This window comes from Tachypleus tridentatus, chromosome 13 (genome assembly GCF_004210375.1).
Source record: "Tachypleus tridentatus isolate NWPU-2018 chromosome 13, ASM421037v1, whole genome shotgun sequence".
Lineage (NCBI taxonomy): Eukaryota > Metazoa > Arthropoda > Merostomata > Xiphosura > Limulidae > Tachypleus > Tachypleus tridentatus.
The window spans coordinates 249,352,851-249,375,825 of record NC_134837.1 but is presented as its reverse complement, the minus strand read 5'-3'; the positions used below and the strand labels follow the sequence as shown (position 1 = coordinate 249,375,825).

Sequence of the window (22,975 nt, the reverse complement as noted above, 5' to 3'; positions counted from 1 at the left end):
TCAAGCCAAGTCTGTGCTGTTCTTACCGCGAGTATCGAAAGTGTAGTTTTAGTGTTACAACCTTTCCACTGGGCCACGAGGGCCTTTAACGGAAATATGTGAAAATTACATTTCATTAGTATGTATATACAGATGCAATGTTCTACATCAGGAGTTTCCAGCTTAAGAGTGCTCGAAAGCCACAACTATATTCACGAGACTAGTGACGGGCGGCATTATATTTTTGTCAAATTAGGAATTGTTGGTGTGTTACGTAATGCAAAATAAAGAGTAAGTAGATCCATCGTGGGATTAATTTATGTCCTTTTAACATAAGTTACGATTATGGAAGGAGTTAATCTGAATGTGACTTACTTTATGTCACATGATATGTGGACGGGCATATTTGTGAAAAAAGATGTATTTCACTTTGAAAATAAAAGGAAAATGTAATTTAGACATGTTAAATCATGTAATAAATAAATTTAATGAAAAAATGCTGCATATAAAAGAAACTAGAATAACAAACAATCTATGATATTTAACGTAGTAAGAACATAAAATTTTGAATGTGAACTTTGAGGTTCGCTCAGTAGCACTGACCAAATCGGGTATGTTGACATGGAGTTCTGTCGTTGCTAGTCTCAGGAGGTGAAGCAGAGAAGAATCCGTGAGGCGACTTCTGTTGTGGTTTTAAATGAATTTCATCGTAGAGTGCACACTTTCACATATGTATGTGCTACCAAACATTGATGTCCAAAAGCAGATTTGGAAATCGATTTTTTTTAAAGTAGTTTAAAGAAATCTGGTCCTTCTTCTTGTCTTATTTGCAAAAATGGATCAGCTTGGAAATCACATAATTCAAGTTGTACGTCAGCTTGTTGACATTTAACGTGTCAACACAAAGAGGATTATTGAACAGCTCTATCCTGCATTTTAGTATTACAAATTCTTCGAATCTTGCGTTAAACTCATCTACGATATCTTTAACATTTACACAAAGTTCTGAAAAACCAAGCGCCTTTGAACTGTTCTCTTAATTGCTGATAACTTGGAAAGTGGGCCAAGTTGTTGTTTTCTAAACAAACTTTGAAAATTCTTAACTTATTTCGAAACTCATTTTTGTTTCCCATTAAATTCGAAACCATCTGGTTCCGCACCTGGGGCTACAGGTTGTGATCATTAAGGTGAGTGGTGATGTCCGTGAGAAAAGCCAGTTGTTTCAGACTATCCTTAATTTTGAGCTCTTCTTCCAATTGTATTGTATCCGACGAAACAAACTGATCGAAGAATGCAGAGATTTCTTTCCTTATTCCAAAGAATCGTTTAAGACACTTTCCGGCACTGTGCCACGTTCCTTGGTTGTAAAGAGCCACATCCCCATATTCTGCCTTCATATCCTCCAAAAACTGCTGCCCCCGGCTAGTACAGCGGTATGTCTCCGGATTTACAACGCTAAAATCAGGCGTTTGATTCCATCGGTGGGCTTAAACAAATAAACACACACACAAAATTTATTTCGACGGCGCTGTGGCTTAGTTGGATAAAGCGCCTATCTAGTAAACAGGAGATCGCGAGTTCGATTTTAAAACAGTTTATTAAATTAACTTCATTTATGGTTCGGCATTGTTGTTTTGATTTTGCAATTAATATATATGAATAAGTAATAATGAGTAATTTATTTATTAATTATTTTTATATTTCGTGAGGACTTAAATAGCCGCCCGGCATGGCCAAGCGTGTTAAGGCGTTCGACTCATAACCCGAGGGTCGCGGGTTCGAATCCCCGTCACACCAAACATGCTCGCTCTTTCAGCCGTGGGGGTGTATAATGTGACGGTCAATCCCACTATTCGTTGGTAAAAGAGTAGCCCAAGAGTTGGCGGTGGGTGGTGATGACTAGCTGCCTTCCCTCTAGTCTTACACTGCTAAATTAGGGACGGCTAGCACAGATATCCCTCGAGTAGCTTTGCGCGAAATTCAAAAACTGCTTCAGCTGCCGATGTAAAAGAGCTTTGTTTTGTCATGTTAAAACTTCGTTTTGTTTCACTGATTTCCCACACAAAGCTCCTTGATGAATAACACAATGAAATGTTGCACAAGTTACTTCATTTTCCCTAAGAAAACCAACAAAACCTAATTTTTTTCCAGTCACCGCAGGCGCGCCATCTGTCATTATTGCTGAACATTTATTGAAACCTCCAATTTTATCAACTGAATGTTTCACTGTCTCGATGCTATCCTTTCCTTTTGTGAACCCATGAAGAGCACATAATTCAATAATTCATCTTTCGTTGAAAAATCTTCACGAATAATGAGTAAAAATATTAATAGAAGACTTACATCTGCTTGATCAGTACTTTCGTCAAGACAAACCGAGAAATAAGAGCTTTTCCAACCAATCCAACAAGTTAGTTTTCTAATTGTTCACCCATATCAGTGACATTTCTGGGTATGGTCTGGTGGTGAAGCGGCACTGATTCAAAGTTCTCAGTAATTGTGGCATCCCTAAATGCCTCTGCCATTTCAACAACACATTTCTTCACTAAACTGTCACCAATAAAACGTTTCTTTGCTCTTGCAAGTTCAAGAGAAACGATGTGCAAAGCATTCAAATCAGATGTCTGGCTTTCTGACAACTTGCTAAACATACTCGTTTGTTGTTTTAATTTCTTGCTGAAATCTGCAATTTGAACTTTTCGAGTTTCTCTTTCATATTTTTTTACACTGTTATTCGTGCATCGTTGAATAATGCCTGTTCACATTAAATCATTTGGTCACCGATATAATTTACATACAAACCAAACGCTGCAACTTGCCGTTATTGTTTGTAATTAAATAATCAACTTCCCAACATTCTTGGTACACTCTGTTTACACTGTCAATCTTACGTTTCTTAAACATTTTGCTCATGTTTATATTCACCACGGAACTGAACAGTGATAATTTACAACACCTCAACCTTCGCAACAACAAACAGACAGACTGGCAACAGCCACCAGCAGGGCAAGTTCATTTTATCTAGCAGAGGGAATGATGGTATAATACGTCAAGGTGAATGTGATATAATTTAGAAGCTATTACTATCAGGTTATTACTGTAAAATTATAGAGACATAAGTAATAAACATATAGGTGCACACAAAATAAATTTTAAAATTTCATTACTGAATGTTAGTTGGACTTTTACATATTTTACCTCGCAAGTCAGAATTTTCATTTCTTCACCATGAAAAAATATTATAAAAGCAGGTTATTTTTCAATAGACCTTCGCGGGCCACACAAAACCATGCTGCGGGCTGTCTATTGGAAATTCCTGTTCCAGACGGTGAATGTCAGTTCGCACACCCTTTTGTTCACATATTAAAAAATGAATATCGGTCAACTTGCAACAACAACGAAAAAAGTAAAACGGGTGTAGCACAATAATAAAACGAATAGAAACGATTCTCATCATCTTACGAACGTTTGGAAACATTCGTATCCAAGCAACATGAGCCCAGCGTAATTCGTTTGGCATTTAATTCTGCTAATATTTCAATGGCTTTTCTTCAGAATACACAAGTCAGAGTAGTTACATCTTGGTACTTTCGAAACCAGACATGGTTTCGCCATTCATGTTTCAAAAGTATACGCAATGAACATGTAAACAGACGGCAGAAATTGAATAATTAACTAGAACAAATAGTTCTACTTTTGCTTACTAGATGACAGCACTTACTCAAGAAATACTCTGGTACTGAGAATTATAACCTTTTTTTAGAGAAGGTATTAGTGGAATATTTCGTTGTTTGTCTGAACCTTAAAATAAGTAACCAATGTTGTCCGTTTCTCCTTCTTGCTCTTTCACAAGGAAAAATTCAGCTAGAGGTAACATCGGTCATTTCCCTAATATCAGGTTTAATTATTGAAATTTACATTATAATTGGTAACGTAGCTTGATAAATATATATATATTTAATTAATGGAACTCAGGTAATTAATTTAACAAATCTGTCCCTGGGATTCTATTAAGACAAAAGAACTTCCTGCTCTGTATCCGTTACATCTTCACAATTGAAGACACGATTACAGGGAGCTCACATTCTGATTAAGAGCTGGTTTTCTTAGCTTATTGACAAGATATTGATATTTACAAGATGGAATGAAGAAAGATTCGTAAGAAACCGGAGACAAGCACAACATCACATTCATTTATTCAGTGGTTGGTAATACTACTGGTGTGGTAGATTTTAGCAGTTAGACTGCAGAATTATGGATATAACATGCAATATTCCAGTTCAGATTTTGCTCTGTGGTACTAAGAATATATTTTTACATGTTCCCTCTCTTACCATATATATATATATGTGTGTGTGTGTGTACACTTAAGTTCCATCACACTTTTTTCATTTTTAAGCTTGTTTGCTTAGAGATCATCAAATCACCTTTCATACACTCTTTCGTTGATATCATAATTCCAAATTAGTATGTACATTGGTTTATAAGAAGTGATCAAGTTTTCTTCGAAAGTTATTGTTCATGAATGACCTACAATTAACCTTCCTAAAAATCAGAACTTACTAAAAATATCAGTATTTAAGATTACATTATACACGGAAAATAATCTATCTGTCACTCTGTATCTCATAAACAATAAGTGATGGAAAACAAAAATTCAAGAGTTCATTAGAAGAAAATTATTAATTTTCTTTCTATTTCTAAAATTTAACATCAACCCGTCAGTATTTGAATGTGCTGAACGGTTAATCTAAGATGAGACTTAGAAACAATTTTTTTTCACTTTTTGTGAAAGAATTTTATGAAGAAACGGGGCTCCCTCTGTTGACTGACTAAAAGAAATATTTCCGAGACAGGAGTAGCAGCATCAAGTAACATACAGAAAGGAATATATTTGAGTATATATTTGTTACTGTTCGATTTATATTTTTTTTCATGTAAGTATAATATACGTATATGATTTTATTATACTATGTTTAATAAATTTAATTTCTCCTTTGACACTTTTTTATAGATGACAACTGTTAAAAAGCGCTCAGTAAAATGACAAGTAATGGTGGCATCCATCAGAAAAACTCCCAACAGCTAAGCACTCCAATGCGCTAAATGGACATATTGTAACGAAAACCAAAGATTTTTGCTAATAACATATTGTATTTAGTCTCGTTTGCTTAAAACAATGTAATTTTTCGTTATGAAAATAACACATGGAATGACAAAGATGGCTGAAAAAGGCTCAAAATATAATCACATTCAATGTGTTTTGATCCATGGAATTAGGTTCTCTGTACCTTCTGTATTTATTCATCAGTAATTTTATACAAATTACTGTTGAATTCTTTCAATTGGTATCTGCTAGTTTGGAAATATTCACCCACTAGTTTCTTAACTCTAATTTCAACTTGTCTTTCTTTTCACAAAACCAATATCTAAATCTTTCATTCTATATGAAATCTGTTAGTTAAAAATGGAATTAAATAAATTTGGTGTTTTTTGCTAGAGATATACAAGTAAAGCTACACATTGGTTATTAATACTAGCTGTCTTTAATTAGAAACTGACAGGCTGAACAGTGAGCAGTTAGTGAAAAGTAGCCAACTCTTGGGCTATTCTAACTACATAATGCGATTTGGCTATTGCTCTTATAATACACCCAAATTTGCTAAAATGTAGAGTATAATCTAGTGTAGTAACAATATAGTAATTGAAACCCTTATATTCTCAACCTGGCATGCTAGTTACTAGGAGAAACAATTTGGAAATATTTCTTGATGTCAAGAAACCCACTTGAAATACAAATGCATCTCAGAACTGCGGTATGGGTATTAACGTTTTTGTTTTGTTTTGAATTTCACACAAAGCTGTACTTGGGCTATTTGTGCTAGCCATTCCTAACTTAGCAACATAAGACTAGAGGGAAGGCAGCTAGTCATCACCATCAACTGCCAATTCTTTTACCAACGAAGTGGGATTGACCGTCACATTATAATGCCCCCATGGCTGAAAGGGCAAGGATGTTTGGTGCGACCTGTATTCGAATCCACGATCCTCAGATTATGAGTCGAATGCCTTAACCCATCTCTGAATAAATGCTAATCTCTAAAGTTAAAGTCAGACACAAATGTATATTTTTTATTCCAAAACTGACAATTTATTTTCTGAAAGATGTTTGCAATACATGAATGTATTTACAAAATGTACGTGAAACTTCATTGAATGGTAGTTTGAAATAATTTGACGCACAATATAGTATCTTCTAAACTGTTAGACCATCCCACACATTTTTACAGTTTTATTTCACCACCTTCTATCTCTTCTCCTGTTATCGTATCTACCCCAATCTTCTGAGTCTCTGTACCTTCTGCCATGTGGTTCACGACTTCTGTAATCATCTCTCATTCCTTCTCGTGGATTTCTTGAACCTGAATAGCTTCGCTCATGATGTCTGTAATGGTTTCTTTCACTTTCTCTCCACCTGTTCCTACCGTGATATCGATCTTGGTACCTGCAAATACAAGTCTACTTTTAGAAACAAGTACATGTACAAAAGTTACCTTCAGTAAATGGCTTGTGCTATATGGATGTGTACTTAATAATATCACACATACAAAAGTTACCTTCAGTAAACGGCTTGTGCTATATGGATATATATTTAATAATATCACATGTACAAAAGTTACCTTCAGTAAATGACTTCTGTTATACAAATATATATTTAATACCTTTTACACACACAAATATGTAAATAAACCCGATGAAGAAGGAAACTGAATACGTGGGTTCTTTTAGTATTCTTTAGTTTTAGAATACAGAAATGTTTTATTTTATTAGTATCATATTGTAGGATAAGAGCAACTTAGAATGTCTCTTGGAATGTAATCTAACAGCACTGCCAATAAACATACAACAAAACAAACTGTACCAGTCTTCAGAAGATATACCTCGCCATCAACTTCTAGAAATTCAAACTCTTTAAAATACACTGAAGAAAAAGCTAAAAAAATATCACCAATAAAATGCTTTTAGCTTTTAGTGTCTACAAAATGGCTCAAGGCAGGCTGTTTTATAATCAATAATGGAGATAAATGAGTGTTTTTTGTTTTCTTACTGCATTGCAAAAAATTCTTACAGCACCCCTTAAAGATTAATAAACATTTAGCAAGGATAGTATTACAATTAGCTTACATTGCATCCCTAAAAAAAAACAGTACAATTTATTCTGTCAAATACAAATATTGTTAGTAACAGATAAACTGTCATTATTGTGCTGCACTGCATTTGTTCGGTATTTATAAGTACTCTCAAACATGCTGTTTACACAGAAAAACCAAATTATGTAAAATGATTTTGTTTATTATAAAATATATGTTATGGTAGTAAGACTAGAAATATGGTAACATGTACCAATTTTATTAATGAAAGATAAATGTGAACACAGTTTGATGCATAAATATTGGAAAAACATGACACCAATGAAACCTGGCCTTCAATGTACACATAAAAACCATCCTTTTAACAGCCACAAAATTAGGTAATAGCAGTTTTTAATATGATGGTAAAAAGTTATATTAAAATGAAATTAAAAAAAAAATATTTATGTATACTTCTGTATGTCACTATATCCACCGCCTTCTTCATGTTCAAAAAGACTTAACATTCTTTCTTATACTCTCTTTACTTCCTTTACTGTAAACCTCCAATGTAATTCCTAATATTGAAATTCCTTGAAAATACATTTTATGATTATAAGACCTCTACAGGTACTTGTCTTATACAATCACACAAATAGCTTATCAATTATTAAAATTCTGTGATTGATTAATGTAACAAGATAAGGTCAACACAATCCACCAGGGGCAGTGCAATTATTATTGAGATATTATCAATGTTAATAAGTAGAATATGGCAGACTTGTCACATATGACTACAAGGCTGTTGTAATAGGCTTCAAATATCTATTTTATTTCTAAGCATAATATATTTTAGATGTTAAGGAAAATGTGCAGTATTTTAAAAATGAAAGAGGCTGGTTAATTATTATGAAAGCTAGTTTTAAAAGCACAACTTTTAGTTTATTTTAACAAAAAGAGTCAGAGTTTAATATGTTTGTCATATTAAATGCTCTTCAAACTTCATGGATTACATTATGTAACAAAATTTTTACTTTTTCTTGAACCTGGACAGAAAGTGTTATTTCCCAATTGCTTATGCCTACAGTAAATGGAGAAGACCTATTTGTCTCTTCAAACTTTGCTTTTGTGACCTGGGAGCATATAACAAAAAATATGATGGGAAACTATATTTGGAGGCTGATACATCAAAGTGACTTACATTACAGTTGCAAATCTCCAAAAAGTACTCACTTCTAAACAATTTTGTTCAACTCCAGTATAAATACATGTAAATCTTGATTCATGTTGTTTTATTCAGACGTCATGTAAGTTTGCCCATTTTTACATAGAAAATAGGTTAATTTCTAAGTTTCATTATGTAGGTCACAAAAGCAAAGTTTGATGGGAATAATGGCCATTTTCTGTACTTTTACAACATAAACAATTAAGAAATAACACATACTATCCATGAACAACATGTGTTACATAGTGTTACCAGCTAAATCAGGATTCACTCACCTGCTAAATAACTTTCCTTATCAAGACAGAACTACAAGTGATACTGAATGCAATTTTTGTACTTCACACAAATTCTTCATTTTATTTAAAATGTTTCAAATTTACAGTGAACTTCTAACACATAACACCAACATTCCGTTAACTTCTAACACATAACACCAACATTCCCATTTCCATTTTTTTTTTATAAAGACATTTTTAGTTCTCTTTCATTTAATATGATGGGCATCTTCATGTACAACATTTTAGAATTATGTTTCTTTTTTAAATTAAACTGTGCACAGAAATATATTAAATGTAGTTAAAACATGTAGGAAGCTTAAAATACAGTTAATGTTTACTGAGTTTCTAGCTACAAATTTTCACAAGACTACACTATTAAAACTACTGAATGTTTGTTAATGAAACAGTACTCAGTGTTAGTTATTACACATCAAAAGGTTGCTAAGCATACCATTCTAAGATTTGTTCTGGATGCTACTGTTGTAACTAAATCTTATAAATATTTACCGATATAATATGGGATGCTGCATGACTTATCAAAATTTTTTATTAAGTGAAATGATATGCTACAGTCTATCTTGGCTGTGCCAGCCACAGGTGCTAAAAGACCTGGTTATTTAGCATTATAAGACATTGTTTCTCACACAATTGCATGACAGAAACATAATTTTATATTTTTCCCTCCTCAAGCAATTTTCAAGAAAAGAAGGAAAAAGGGTATTATATATATAGTTAATAATTTGAATAATTTGTTCTATTTATACAAAATATAGCTTCCATGTTCTCAAAATTAAAAAAATTAAGATAAATATTAGATTTTATGGCCATTTAAATATATATTTAAACTTGCACTGACATTTGAGTTATCTGTTACAGTGGGTGCTGGCATTCACAGTAAACCTACAAAGTAAAATAATATCACACATGGCAGTGTGAAGCAAGAGAAAATGGAAAGGAAGGGGGCCTTGGTATCAAGCAGATCAAGGCTAAAGTAGTCAGAGATGTGCCAATGAAAGGGACCAAGAAGGATAGTAACATGGAAATCTGAGGCCCACAAAGAGATACAAAGAAAAAAGGTAAGATCAAACCTGTTAAAAAACAAAACAAAAACAACACCAGACAGAACTGAAGCATGAGGAATACATAACCATCAGATGGAGAGTGGAGTTCAGAAGGGTAGCAAGGTATCCAAGAGGGATGTTTCCAATCTAGAGTAATCCTCATGGAAGATACACAAGAGCATGCCAAAATGAAAAAGGGGTTCTAGAAAAAGATAGAAACTTCAATTTGGAAAGAACTTCTCATACAGGAAGTGAAAAAAAGGGTAAAACCTGGTGACCATATACACCATAATTTACAAGCAAAAAACCCAACAAAAACAGGCTGAACTAGTGACAAAGTAAAAACTGTTCAAAAAGAGGTAGTTTGCCAATAAGGTTAGAGCTCATAGCAAACAATGCAAATGGGCACAGAAGTGTGTAGCTAATGCCCTTGGAACAAGAGCAATCAGGTTGAGCAAGAAAATGCTAGGAGAAATAAGATCAGGTGCTCTGCCAGTAGCAGCAGGAAGACGAACAAGTTTGACAAAGAATATGAAGGTCAGGAACCTGCTCTTATGAAAAATGTAACTCAATCAGAGAGAGAAGCATTGAAGTAGGGAGACATCTGGTTTTAGAGGTGGTAAGTAAAGGTTATGGCATGGTCCAACCACTGTAATCAATCTTAGATGAGAGGCTCAAAAATAAGACAAAAGACCCCAAGAAAATAAAATCAGGGTCTCCAAGGTTCACAATAAAATATACATGAGGACATGCCCCAAAGGAAACAGTAGTTCTTGAGAAGCCTGAAACCTCAGTTGGAAAAGAACCTCTCATACTAGGAGGGAACAAAAAGAGTAATATCTAGTGGCCAAATGTGCTATAGACTGAAATTGGTTGGGACACAAGGAAACACCCAAAGTAGCCAATATTTAGGGAATGTGAGAATGGACTTAAAATTTGAGATAAGCCTTCCCTCATGTTACACACATAACTACTAAGCAACTACTGTAAAAGAGAAACATTTGACAATGAGTTAACAGTTATAATGCGAGCCATGGGTTAAAGACACATGACAAGCAAAAGCCCTCACAATACCAATTAAAACAAGAGGGGCTGAAGAAAAAAGTAAGGAAAAGGTAGAAACAAACAAACAAACAAAATGGCAGACAAAACAGAGAGGATGGGATGAGGGAGAAAACTAGGAAGATGCCTGACACACTGACCAGATCATAAGTAGGAAAAAGTAAAAAAGAGGAGTGGAGAAAGAGATTAAGTTACAGAAATAAAGAAACAGCTGTTAGCAGAAATTGAGACCAACAGCAGGAGAAGAAATAAGCACCCAGAGAATAATAAGTGTATGACAGTCACTGACAAGAGAAATAAGAAACAACTGCTGGTAGAGACAAGAAACAGGGGATAGTGTAGAATCAGGGATGGAAAGGTAAGAAGGAGACATATCTAGACAAGGAATAGAGGTAAATGGCAAAGTCAAACATGAAGGAAGAACAAATGTGGGAATGATGACAGAAGCAGTATAATATCAGTCCAGGCCACTGTGGGGAAAATAAAACGAAAAAGTATCTGGCCAAAAAAAACCGGGGGGGATTAACTAGTAATATTTTCACAGTAAAGAATTGGAACAGTAAAGAGGAATGTAATTTGATCCAACATGTCCCAACAGCAGTGGAATAAAATAATGAAAGATAACACAGAAGAAGCAACAGGTCAAATGCTAAAGAAAATGAGCACCTACAGAAATAGAAGAATTGCTTTAGGTGAAAGTTGGAAGAAGAAGGAATACAAAAGAGACAAAAAGGTGCCCAAATAAGAAGGTATACAGTGAAATAAAGGGTAAGAGGTTCAATCCCCAAGGTGGTCAGAAAGATACAACTGACAGGATATTGGGAAAAGAAAGAAGAACAATGACAAATACAGCCACAAGTAGTCACTGTCGTGGGGAGGAATTATGCATCTAGGTGTGGAAAAGAAGTTATATGATGAAGGAAACAACATAAATCCAAAGAGAAAGCAATGAGATAAAGCAAGATACACCTAATAATCGTAGGACATGAGATATAATACAAAATACAGGCAAAAGAAAAGAGCATAACTAAGAAAGAAATTCGGAAATCAATGGTAAAGTTAAGGGTAAAGACAAATTCAGTTAAGGTCATAGTGCAAGAGATAATTCTGAGTAAAGAGAAAGAAATTCACCTGAGAAGATGGCAGGAGGAAATCCATTAAATGTATGACAAACCACATCATATTGAAGATTGGCTACCATGACCCTGACACTTAAAATATCTCCAAAAGCCACACTTGAAACAAGGCATAAGTTTGAACAACATCCCACACTCATAACAAAGTCAGAGTTCTATTAACAATTCAAATCTCAATAAATGTAACACAGACAAGAGATTTAAACACATGTGGTGAATAATGTGCCAATAAAAAGAATGAAGATTCACAGATGCAAAAGCACACAGGGGAGTTTGTGAACATGGAGAAATGTTGTCCTCCAGTCAAAGGATGGCTTTTGTCAAATAATATCATCATCATAGGGTGGTGCATATGTATATAAAATCATGTTCAGTTAAGTGGGTGTTTACAAAAGGCTACTGTCAAAATGCACAATCACAAGGGGAAGATAGCTGATCTGCATGTGGAGGTATCACCTTGAAATTTAATATTTTTGAGTTCACCTGGTATTTCGTAACTTCTAAAGTTAATATTTACACCTCTAATTCTAAGAACTCTAAATTAGAAGTAAAGAAGGTGGTCACAATATGTCAGTCACACTGTACATGACATACCCAGTGCTGAAGACTGGTGAGGCCCTCCACCCAACACCATGCCTCCTGAAAACTGCTGGGATATGAAACACATTAGTGTTAAAATACTGCATGAACACTGAACTGTTTATGCATACTAGATTAAAAGGGAGAGATGCACCTTTTATCAGTTTTGTACGAGTCATTTTCAGTTCAGGATTACAGTATGTATTAACCCCTTTTTGCATTCAAAATTGTATGAATTTATGTCAATAAGTTTACAAATATTGCATATAATAATTTAAACTTTAATATTATATGAGTTATTCTCAATCTAAAATTTCATATTAAAGAGCACATAAATATAGATTTTAGCAAATCCCATGGTATGTTGAATACAGCATTGTTTAAAATTAGATGTTTGTGATGTCAAAATACTAAATCTAAATTTTGTACAAATTAAGAACTCAAATTACCAATATTAACAAGCTAGAATATAAAATAAGAACCTATCTTTTTATTTTGCTGACATATGGCTCACGTACTGAATCACACATCGTGGCCCATTCACCTCTTTCTGTTCTTGAAAATGGCCCCTTATATAAACTTACTTTAATGTATGAAATGTGAATAACTGATTGATAGCTTTTATTTTAACCTTTGAAAAGGCTACCACATTCTTTAAAACCTAGATTTCAAAAAGGTAGATTGTGTCTTTGGTCTGCTGAAAGTTCCATACTTTTTTTTAAATCTAAATACAGCTTAATTACTTAGTGTAATAAATTATAGTGGAATTCTATGGTATCAGTGTAGTTATTTATGATTTTTTGGTTATTCAACTGTACATATAAAACTTTTGTTTGATATCCTCTACATGCAAAATTTTAAAAGGCTTAGCAAACTATGTTCAGCCGCAACTGAGTTCAAATATCATAGCTATAAGAAACAGTTGTTTGCTTTACTCGTTTATTTACTGTTCTATATTTTATATAATAAGTTTAATAACTTATTTCTAAATAGTAATAATCTACATAAATATATAATAATTGAAATGTGACTGTATATTACAAAATAATTGTCCACTAAAACAGAAGACTAACTGTCAGTTTTATATTACTGGATACATAACATGACTGTAAGGCTAATGTAATAGAATACAAGTGTATATATATATACCAATATGAGACTTAAAGTACTTCGACTAAACATTTGTATTTTTGTGTTATAATATGTAGTCAATCTAGCATGAATAAAGCATAATTTATATTTATCTCCTTTTCTTTTATAATGATTACAAGATTGGTCAAGTGCCAGACCCCACACAGTTAGGGAAGAGAAAATAAAATCTTATTGAAAACAAACAACTCAAATGTATTTTGGAGGTTTTGAAGATTATGCTTATTTGAGATTTTGTGAGATGAAGAACTGCTTTTTTTAATAACATGAAATCACTTTGCACCCAGACTATTAATGAAACATACTCAATATTTTCATAAACAAATATTTAGTAAAAATTTCTTTACAAAATCTGATTTTTGCATTCAAAAAAACTTGTAATCTTTACTAAAAGACTTCTAAATTTTGTAAAGATACACATACTGTATCTAAAGTTATTGTGCAAGTATTTAATGTGTGCAAATGTGTAGAAGAATGTGCATATATTATAGCAAGCTTCTTGTGAAAGGGTTAATATTTTAGGACATCTACATATATTTTGTATACATAAGGTCAAGAACTCAACACTCAGCTGAATATTGAGATTTTACCTACAATCACAATAAACCATCTTTTTTTACATCATGGCTTTTGTTACAACACAAAAGTCCTTTGTAAGTAAAGTGTGAATACTTTTACAATATATAAACAAATGGCATCCATCAGAGACTTATATGAAACGTGCTCCTCTGAAGTTGTAGTGGGAAAGTCCTATAAGGTAAAAAATTCTATGTTATGTTATGTTACGCACGTCTGCTAAAATATTATATCAAGTGTATGAATATCAGTTTTGAGGCTTTTAATTACATTCTAAATAAAATATGGAAAAATACAATGTGGACAACTAATCGCTACATATCTTTTTCAGACATGGCAATCATCATGGATATAAAGGTGAATGGAATTAATAAAATTAGTCCCCAAGCACAAGTACAAAATTATGGTGAAGTAAGTGGTTTATTAAATAACATATGTATATTAATAGGTCATGATACTAACTAGTTGTCTTTTCTAGAAGAATATGCTAGCAAAATTGAATTTAAATTAGAACTTGTTTTATAATAATAAAATATTCAGTTGAAGGAACTTAAACTGTTGTAATGAAATACAGTAATATAAGTAATTCTTGGCTGTTTTACTTAATAGAAATGTAATAGTTTCAGTGTCAACATGTTTCACAAGTTAGTTCCTGGAAAGTTTGTAGTTTAGTATCTCATGTTGATGATGTTATAACATCAATCTGTTATTCAAATCAACAGGTTAAATAACATACTAAAGAAATATGTAAACAGAATTAGTATCAAAAATAACACCTATAATGAGAGCCCAACACACTCTACCATTGACAACAAGTTGTGTTACAGACAAAATTCCATGTGTTCCTAAATTTGCTAGAACCATACCTACCTACAAAAGTGATGATCCTGATTGGGTTCAAAATTATCAGACTACATGTATTCTGTCTGCACATGTTCGTATTGTCGAACATATTTTGTCTCAAACACACAAGATCCTCAGAAAGTTTTAATTTGGTTTTAGCAAACACTAGCTTATGAAAAAAGCATCTACTGGCAATCACTACAAAGATTACCGAGGCTTATGAACAAAGATCTGTTCTGCTTTGTGGCCTACAACTGAAAAGGCATTTGACAGTGTAAATCATTAAATATTGTTGCATAAATGTGCTCCTTATGGCATATGAAGAAATATGCATATTTTAAATATGTATTCAAATAACAGGCAATGTTAAGCCATAGTTAATGGAACACAATACAGTCTTGGCAGTCTTCACTGTAGAATTCCTGAAGGCTCAACTCTTGGCTCCCTCTTGTTTATTACTTATATGAAAGACTTACAGTATGTCCAACTGACAATTATTACATATATGAATGACTTACAGTATGTCCAACTGACAATTATTACTTATATGAAAGACTTACAATATGTCTAACTGACAATCATAACATATGAATGACTTACAGTATGTCTAATTGACAATCATAACTTATATGAATGACTTACAGTATGTCTAATTGACAATCATAACTTGTATAAATGACTTATAGTATGTCTAACTGACAATCATAACTTATATGAATGACTTATAGTATGTCCAATTGACAATCGTAACTTATATGAATGACTTATAGTATGTCTAATTGACAATCGTAACTTATATGAATGACTTATAGTATGTCCAATTGACAATCGTAACTTGTATGAATGACTTATAGTATGTCTAATTGACAATCATAACTTATATGAATGACTTACAGTATGTCCAATTGACAATCATAACTTATATGAATGACTTACAGTATGTCTAATTGACAATCATAACTTACATGAATGACTTATAGTATGTCTAATTGACAATCATAACTTATATGAATGACTTATAGTATGTCCAATTGACAATCGTAACTTATATGAATGACTTATAGTATGTCCAATTGACAATCGTAACTTATATGAATGACTTATAGTATGTCCAATTGACAATCATAACTTATATGAATGACTTACAGTATGTCTAATTGACAATCATAACTTATATGAATGACTTATAGTATGTCTAATTGACAATCATAACTTATATGAATGACTTATAGTATGTCCAATTGACAATCGTAACTTATATGAATGACTTATAGTATGTCCAATTGACAATCATAACTTATATGAATGACTTACAGTATGTCTAATTGACAATCATAACTTATATGAATGACTTATAGTATGTCTAATTGACAATCATAACTTATATGAATGACTTATAGTATGTCCAATTGACAATCATAACTTATATGAATGACTTACAGTATGTCTAATTGACAATCATAACTTATATGAATGACTTACAATATGTCTAACTGACAATCATAACTTATATGAATGACTTATAGTATGTCTAATTGACAATCATAACTTATATGAATGACTTATAGTATGTCCAATTGACAATCATAACTTATATGAATGACTTACAGTATGTCTAATTGACAATCATAACTTATATGAATGACTTACAATATGTCTAACTGACAATCATAACTTATATGAATGACTTACAGTATGTCTAATTGACAATCATAACTTATATGAATGACTTACAATATGTCTAACTGACAATCATAACTTATATGAATGACTTACAGTATGTCTAATTGACAATCATAACTTAAATGAATGACTTACAGTATGTCTAACTGACAATCGTAACTTATATGAATGACTTACAGTATGTCTAATTGACAATCATAACTTATATGAATGACTTACAGTATGTCCAATTGACAATCATAACTTATATGAATGACTTACAGTATGTCCAATTGACAATCGTAACTTATATGAATGACTTACAGTATGTCTAATTGACAATCGTAACTTATATGAATGACTTACAGTATGTCCAATTGACAATCATAACTTATATGAATGACTTACAGTATGTCTAATTGACAATCATAACTTATATGCCAATGGCACTACTCTTTTTAATGTGCCTTATCATTTTGCAGATTCTTTTAAAACTCGAAACAAGGTACTGAAATCTATTAAAGCTTGACTTATTGGCAACTACCTGGCTTTAAATATCAGAAAATCAAATTATGTGATTATATCTAGAGAACTGATAAATGAGAACTTGATGTCTAATGCTCATTCATTAAATATTTTTAGAGTGTTTATTCAAAGAAACCTCTAATGGGTTGAACAAATTTTAATGATTTCAAATAAACTTGCAAGAGCTATTTACATCATGAAACGATGCAAGATTTTTTTTCCTGTATGGGTTTATAAGATATATTTTCCATTATTTATATTCCAATGATTTATTCTTTAAGTGTCTTGGGGCACAAATATTAGTGCTTTGAGACCGATTTAGATATCACAAAAACAATTTTTGAGGCTTGTACTGGGTACATACTGTTCAACTGTCGCAAACAAATTCAAGGAATATGGTCTTTTCATTATTTATCAGGCTTGTACTTACCAAATCATCCGTAATGCTAAAGATATCAGTACTTTTAATTCTGAACTCAACTTGTTAATTTTTTCTACAGAAATCCATTACTCTTTACATCACCACAAAATTTTTCTGTCCAAGAAGTGCATTAGCTCTTAGTTCAAAGCACTTTTACTGCTTCGCTTCTGTTATTTTAAACTGAATGATCCCAAACATTTGGACTATCCATAGTTTCAGATTATTCAAATTAAAGAATTTGAGTTTTAAAATACTCTTCTATATGTGGATTAATGGCTATGTAAAAATCTGTGTGTGTATGCTTTTGCTTACTCATCCTACCCAGCTGTAAACCTTGTAAAATGAATGACAAATACTCCATAAGTTGTGTACTTGTCCAATTACAAAGATAATTTTACATTATTTTCAATAACAATCAATTATCAGCACTTCAGTCACAACTGAATGTAGAAATATTAGTATTATAAAGAACAAACATTTTGAAACAGATCTCAAAAGAGCTTCAACACTCGTATTCTCTCAATCAGCAATTTTGAATTTGTTGTCCACAGCTACTTTCAAGTGGTCTGTGGAAAGGAAGCGACTACATAATGTTTAGGCCCCACTGCAATAAGCCACAATAAAAAACACATTCTGGTGAGCCAAGAACAAAAATGTTCGAGAACCACTTTATTATAGTATTTCTCATTTTCTATATTAGATCAACTTTCTAATCTTTTCCACCTATTTTATAAACATTCAACTTACAGCAGTAATTATCATAATGTAACTTATAAACTATTCTCTAAAAATCTAAATATAGAATAATATTAATTCAGAAAAGAATTATTTCTAAAAACTGTTATGTTTATACTACCTTAAAGGGATAAAAGATTTATTAACTGAAAGACCCCCTTAAAAGTCCAGAAGTACTGTATTCTCTGTTGTTAAAGATGTTATTTTTTCCTCAAAATAAGTCTAAAAAATGTACCCTGCATCTTCCAGGCCAAAGATTACATTGTTCATAGGCCTAAACCTAAGCCTAGAGGAAGCATTTTGATACTAGACAGTAATACAAGTTTTTTTATATGATCCAGAATGAAATGTACAAGTTATTTAGTATAAAATAACAAATAAATAAACAAGAACAGGTCACTGTACATATGTTGCTGTAATACCAGCACTCTTTTTAACTCCCCAGTCTTAGAAAAATGTTATTACTGATAATAATACATATATTTTAGTGGTAATATATGGTATACATTTTCAAAGGTAGATATGGTAAGCATATAGCTAAAAAAAACAAGAAGTCGGCAAGAGGATTCATGTAATGCAAGATTGATAGAAGTGATGCAACCTTATGTTTTTCATTTTTATTCAAAACTTAGCTAATCAAAATGGGTGTGTGTTTTTGATGCTCGGAAATACAGTATATCTTGGTTATGAACCAACACTATATATCTTCTGATTTTACATAAATTAAAGCACAGCAAATGAAAACAAATACTTTTTCCAGGCAAGTTTCAAATTTTATTGGTATTTAATTAATTATCCTTTTCCTCATTAATTGTGCTTATATTCTGCACTAGAAAAGCTTATTTATAGTTTTAATATTTATGCAAATAAATATACACTGTATAAAACAAAATGATAAGTTAAAAATTTTTTATATCTGAAACAGGACTGTTCAGTTTGATTTTTAATTTCATGCAAAGCTACTCATGGGCTATCTGCACTAGCCATCCCTAATTTAGCAGTGTAAGACTAGAAGGAAAGCAGCTAGTCACCACCACCCACCACCAACTGTTGGGCTACTCTTTTACCAATGAATAGTAGGAATAACCATCACATTATAATGCCCCATGGCTAAAAGGGCGAGCATGTTTAGTGTGACATGGATTTGAAACTGTGACCCTCAGATTACGAGTCAAGTGCCTTAACCACCTGGCCATGTCAAGCCTAAAACTGGATGATTGATTTATGAAACAAGCTCTCAATTCACAATAGTGGAGATCAACACTTTAAGATGAGAATTAATGATTCATTGAAAAAAAAATGGCTTTAACTTTTTACTTTCCTTAAGGGGTGATATGCAAAGACAGCCTTAAAGAAATATTTTTCAAATTAATGGTTGAAGCTCTTTCATAAATTTCATCAAAGTTTTTATGATGAATTTTGTGAGAGTCAACAGCTAAACTAAATTGTCCAATTCTTTCAAATACACTAATAAAATCTAAGGTCAAGAAATAAATGTCCCCAATTTTAAAAGCATTTTTCACATATTTTATTAACAATCTGAAATTATCATCACAATTTATATTTTAGCCAAACTGATTTTTCTTTGTAATTCATTCATGCACAACCTTTTAAAAGTTATATCTAAAGTTTCACTGTAGGTTAAAAACTTACATAATCCCTCTTATACTAAAATAAAAAAAAAGTTCTTATTTGTACTTATTTCCACTTTTTAACACTTACTATTATACTTACAAATTTAATACTTTGAAGTTTATCACATCTTACACTAAAAATGTTATTCCTCCTTGTGGTGGAATTACAAAATTTTTAAAAGTAGTAAAATTCCTTTTCACTTGACCTGAAATAACTAATAACAACATGACCACTGAGGTGTTTCCAAAGTTTCAAAGCAGAGGATCTGAGAAAAGATGAATTGTACCTTGAGAAATATATATGCAAATATGAACTGATAACTTTAAATAATGGATATATTCATAAAACTGTGTCAACAGTTCTGTTCCAAAACAAACATGTATTCATATTTGTAGTGAATACAACACAAGTACTTGTAATAAGTGTTTAAGTAAAGGTTTGATAGATATAAATAATGATAAAAACATATCAGTATTATCTATAATTTATGTTATCAAGAGTATATTTGAAATAACATGCAGGTTTGAACAGATGAGGCACATGCTAAACATGGCTTACATTTTCAACCAACTGAAATCAACTTCTTGTCTGTACAGAACCCATTTTTCACATTATCACTACACAATCTATAGCTTGTGTAACTAATTGCTCCTGTTGGCATAACAATGTGTCGTTCGGGCTGCTTCAGCATGGTTTAATGAATGAAGTTATAGTTTCCTCATATGGGCATATTCAGTTCTGATTAAAAACTTTAGTAACACGTGATCTTTATTATACTCTCAAACTTATTACAATTAAAGCATAATTAATTATACATAACATGCTGAATTAGGAACATGGACAAGAAAATACTACACAAGGCAAGACTCACTTAACAAACAATTAATGCTAACAGGGTTTTTTTTGAGCAACTTTGAATTTTCCTAGTGGTATTTATGTGAAATGACATCATTTCTTTCTTTTCTTAATAAATCCTTTTTTTTCCTTGTAATTTTACACACACCAAATCATGTAATCATGTTTTTAATGTTTCATATATTTCCTCATTTTATTTTCCATATGAAGTTAAGCCTGCTGATATTTTTGAAATTAAATAATCATGGTGTTTGATGTCATAGACAAAGGTGGGGGGTCTAAAACTTAAAAGTGGAACCCAAAGTCTGGGCTACATGCAACCTGAACAATATGGTAATTACAAAGTCAGATAACTTTCCTATAAATTTATAGCTAGATCTACCTAATATAGTACAGTAACAAGTTACAACTACAAACTGTTCTTGAAGTTCAATACAATTGTTTTTAAATATAATTCTTTGGTTCTTTTTACCAACCTTCTCACCACATAAAAGAAAAATAAGACATTAAACTGCTTAAAACATTTGCACTCAAATTGCTTAATAATACACATATGCGATATACATAACTAACTCATCTAAAGTTACTTAAATTACACTTACTCTCGTACAGGCTCTGCTTCCCAAGGATGCACACAAGGAGGATCAGGTAAAGGCTGAGATTTCAATTTCATAAAATCTTCATCACTTTCCGTGTATCGGTCAGCAAAAAGTTTCTCAAATTCATTTAAACGTTTTTGCAGGATTTCAGAATTTTCCGAACTCCTCTTAGCTTTACTGTTACCTTCTTTTTTTTCGCAGTTTGCCGAACATGTACTAATATTACTCTTGTTTTCTTTTTCTTTTACTTGTTTAAGATTTTCTTCGCTACGAGACTTATCTTCTAAATTTACTGTCGCCATTTCAAATTATTTCATCAAATCACATTGTTTCTTAGCGCTACCTATGTTGTAAATTGCACTTGGTATAAGTCTAAACAATGTTATTAATTATTAATTTTGTAATATTCTGACATATTCTGCAAATTTTCAAAAAAGGTATTTCCATAGAGAAAAATTGAAGTGTTTTTGTCAACTTTTAATGAATATTCTTCAGAAAATATATATAAGAAATTCCGTACAAGATGTTTCAACGTTGCAACTTTAAAAAAATGTATGTATACAATTATTCTTAGCTTTGTTCAACATAAACTGAAATTTTTTACTATACATTCGTTACCGTAAATAAAATAATGTTTTCCAAAATGTAAGTCTATTACATCATTATTTTATATTACAGCTTTGTCAAAACTACCCATTACCTACAAGTTAGTTAATACAGTTGAAATCAAATAAGAACACGCTAACCATTTAATTAATAAAACATTGAAACACGCATCTAAAAGATCAGAATAATATTAAACATTCATGGATTTATTTACGAGATTTTTTAGTCATTTCAACTGGTCATATGGTTATCTAAATTGACGCAAAGATTATATTTTGAGTTTTATTTTTAATGCAAAGAAATCTGTAATGAACCGCTATATAATATCGAATAATAAATTAAGTATAATGCCGTAACACTATTCACATATGTAAGTTAATTTAACTTAATATAAGGTGAGTTAAAAAGTACTCACAAACCCCATAAATCTTATATACACATTAATATTATAGCAGTTATTTTTGAATAGTTTTGATTGGTTAACCCAAGCTGTGTTGATAAGTTTTGAATAACCAAACCTGTGCTTCATGTCAAAGGATATGGCAAATTATAGAATATTTTACTTACAGATTGTATTTTCAATCTTATCTTAAGAGAACACTACTATGCAATGTATTCTTCAACTTAAAACTATCTGAACAAACATAACTTATAACGGTAAGTAAATAACGTGTAAATTGATTGGGAAATTGTTAAAATAATAGGGTTTACGGAAGGGTACGTTATGCATGTGGAATACGTCATCAACTTTGTACCTATCGATACGTTTACAAATATCAATGCTCTTCTGTCCAAATAATATCAATATATACATATTACAATATCAAAATTATATTTTAATTATTATGGAAGTGCATAGGTATTTCGTCAAAGGCCCGGCATGGCCATGTGATTAAGGAACTCGACTCCTATTCGTCGA

The 22,975-nt window shown here is 31.8% G+C and overlaps 1 protein-coding gene across 1 annotated transcript; it reads right to left on the bottom strand.

Moving 5' to 3' along the window:
* Positions 1-6,107: 6,107 nt before the first annotated feature.
* On the bottom strand, positions 6,108-21,775 carry LOC143239301 (uncharacterized). The gene is made up of 2 exons (XM_076480230.1): positions 21,454-21,775; positions 6,108-6,484 (listed from the first exon to the last, which is right to left on the bottom strand). Exons 1-2 carry the CDS (start codon positions 21,750-21,752, stop codon positions 6,277-6,279), a joined length of 507 nt encoding a protein of 168 aa, XP_076336345.1. The 5' UTR covers positions 21,753-21,775; the 3' UTR covers positions 6,108-6,276.
* Positions 21,776-22,975: the final 1,200 nt, after the last annotated feature.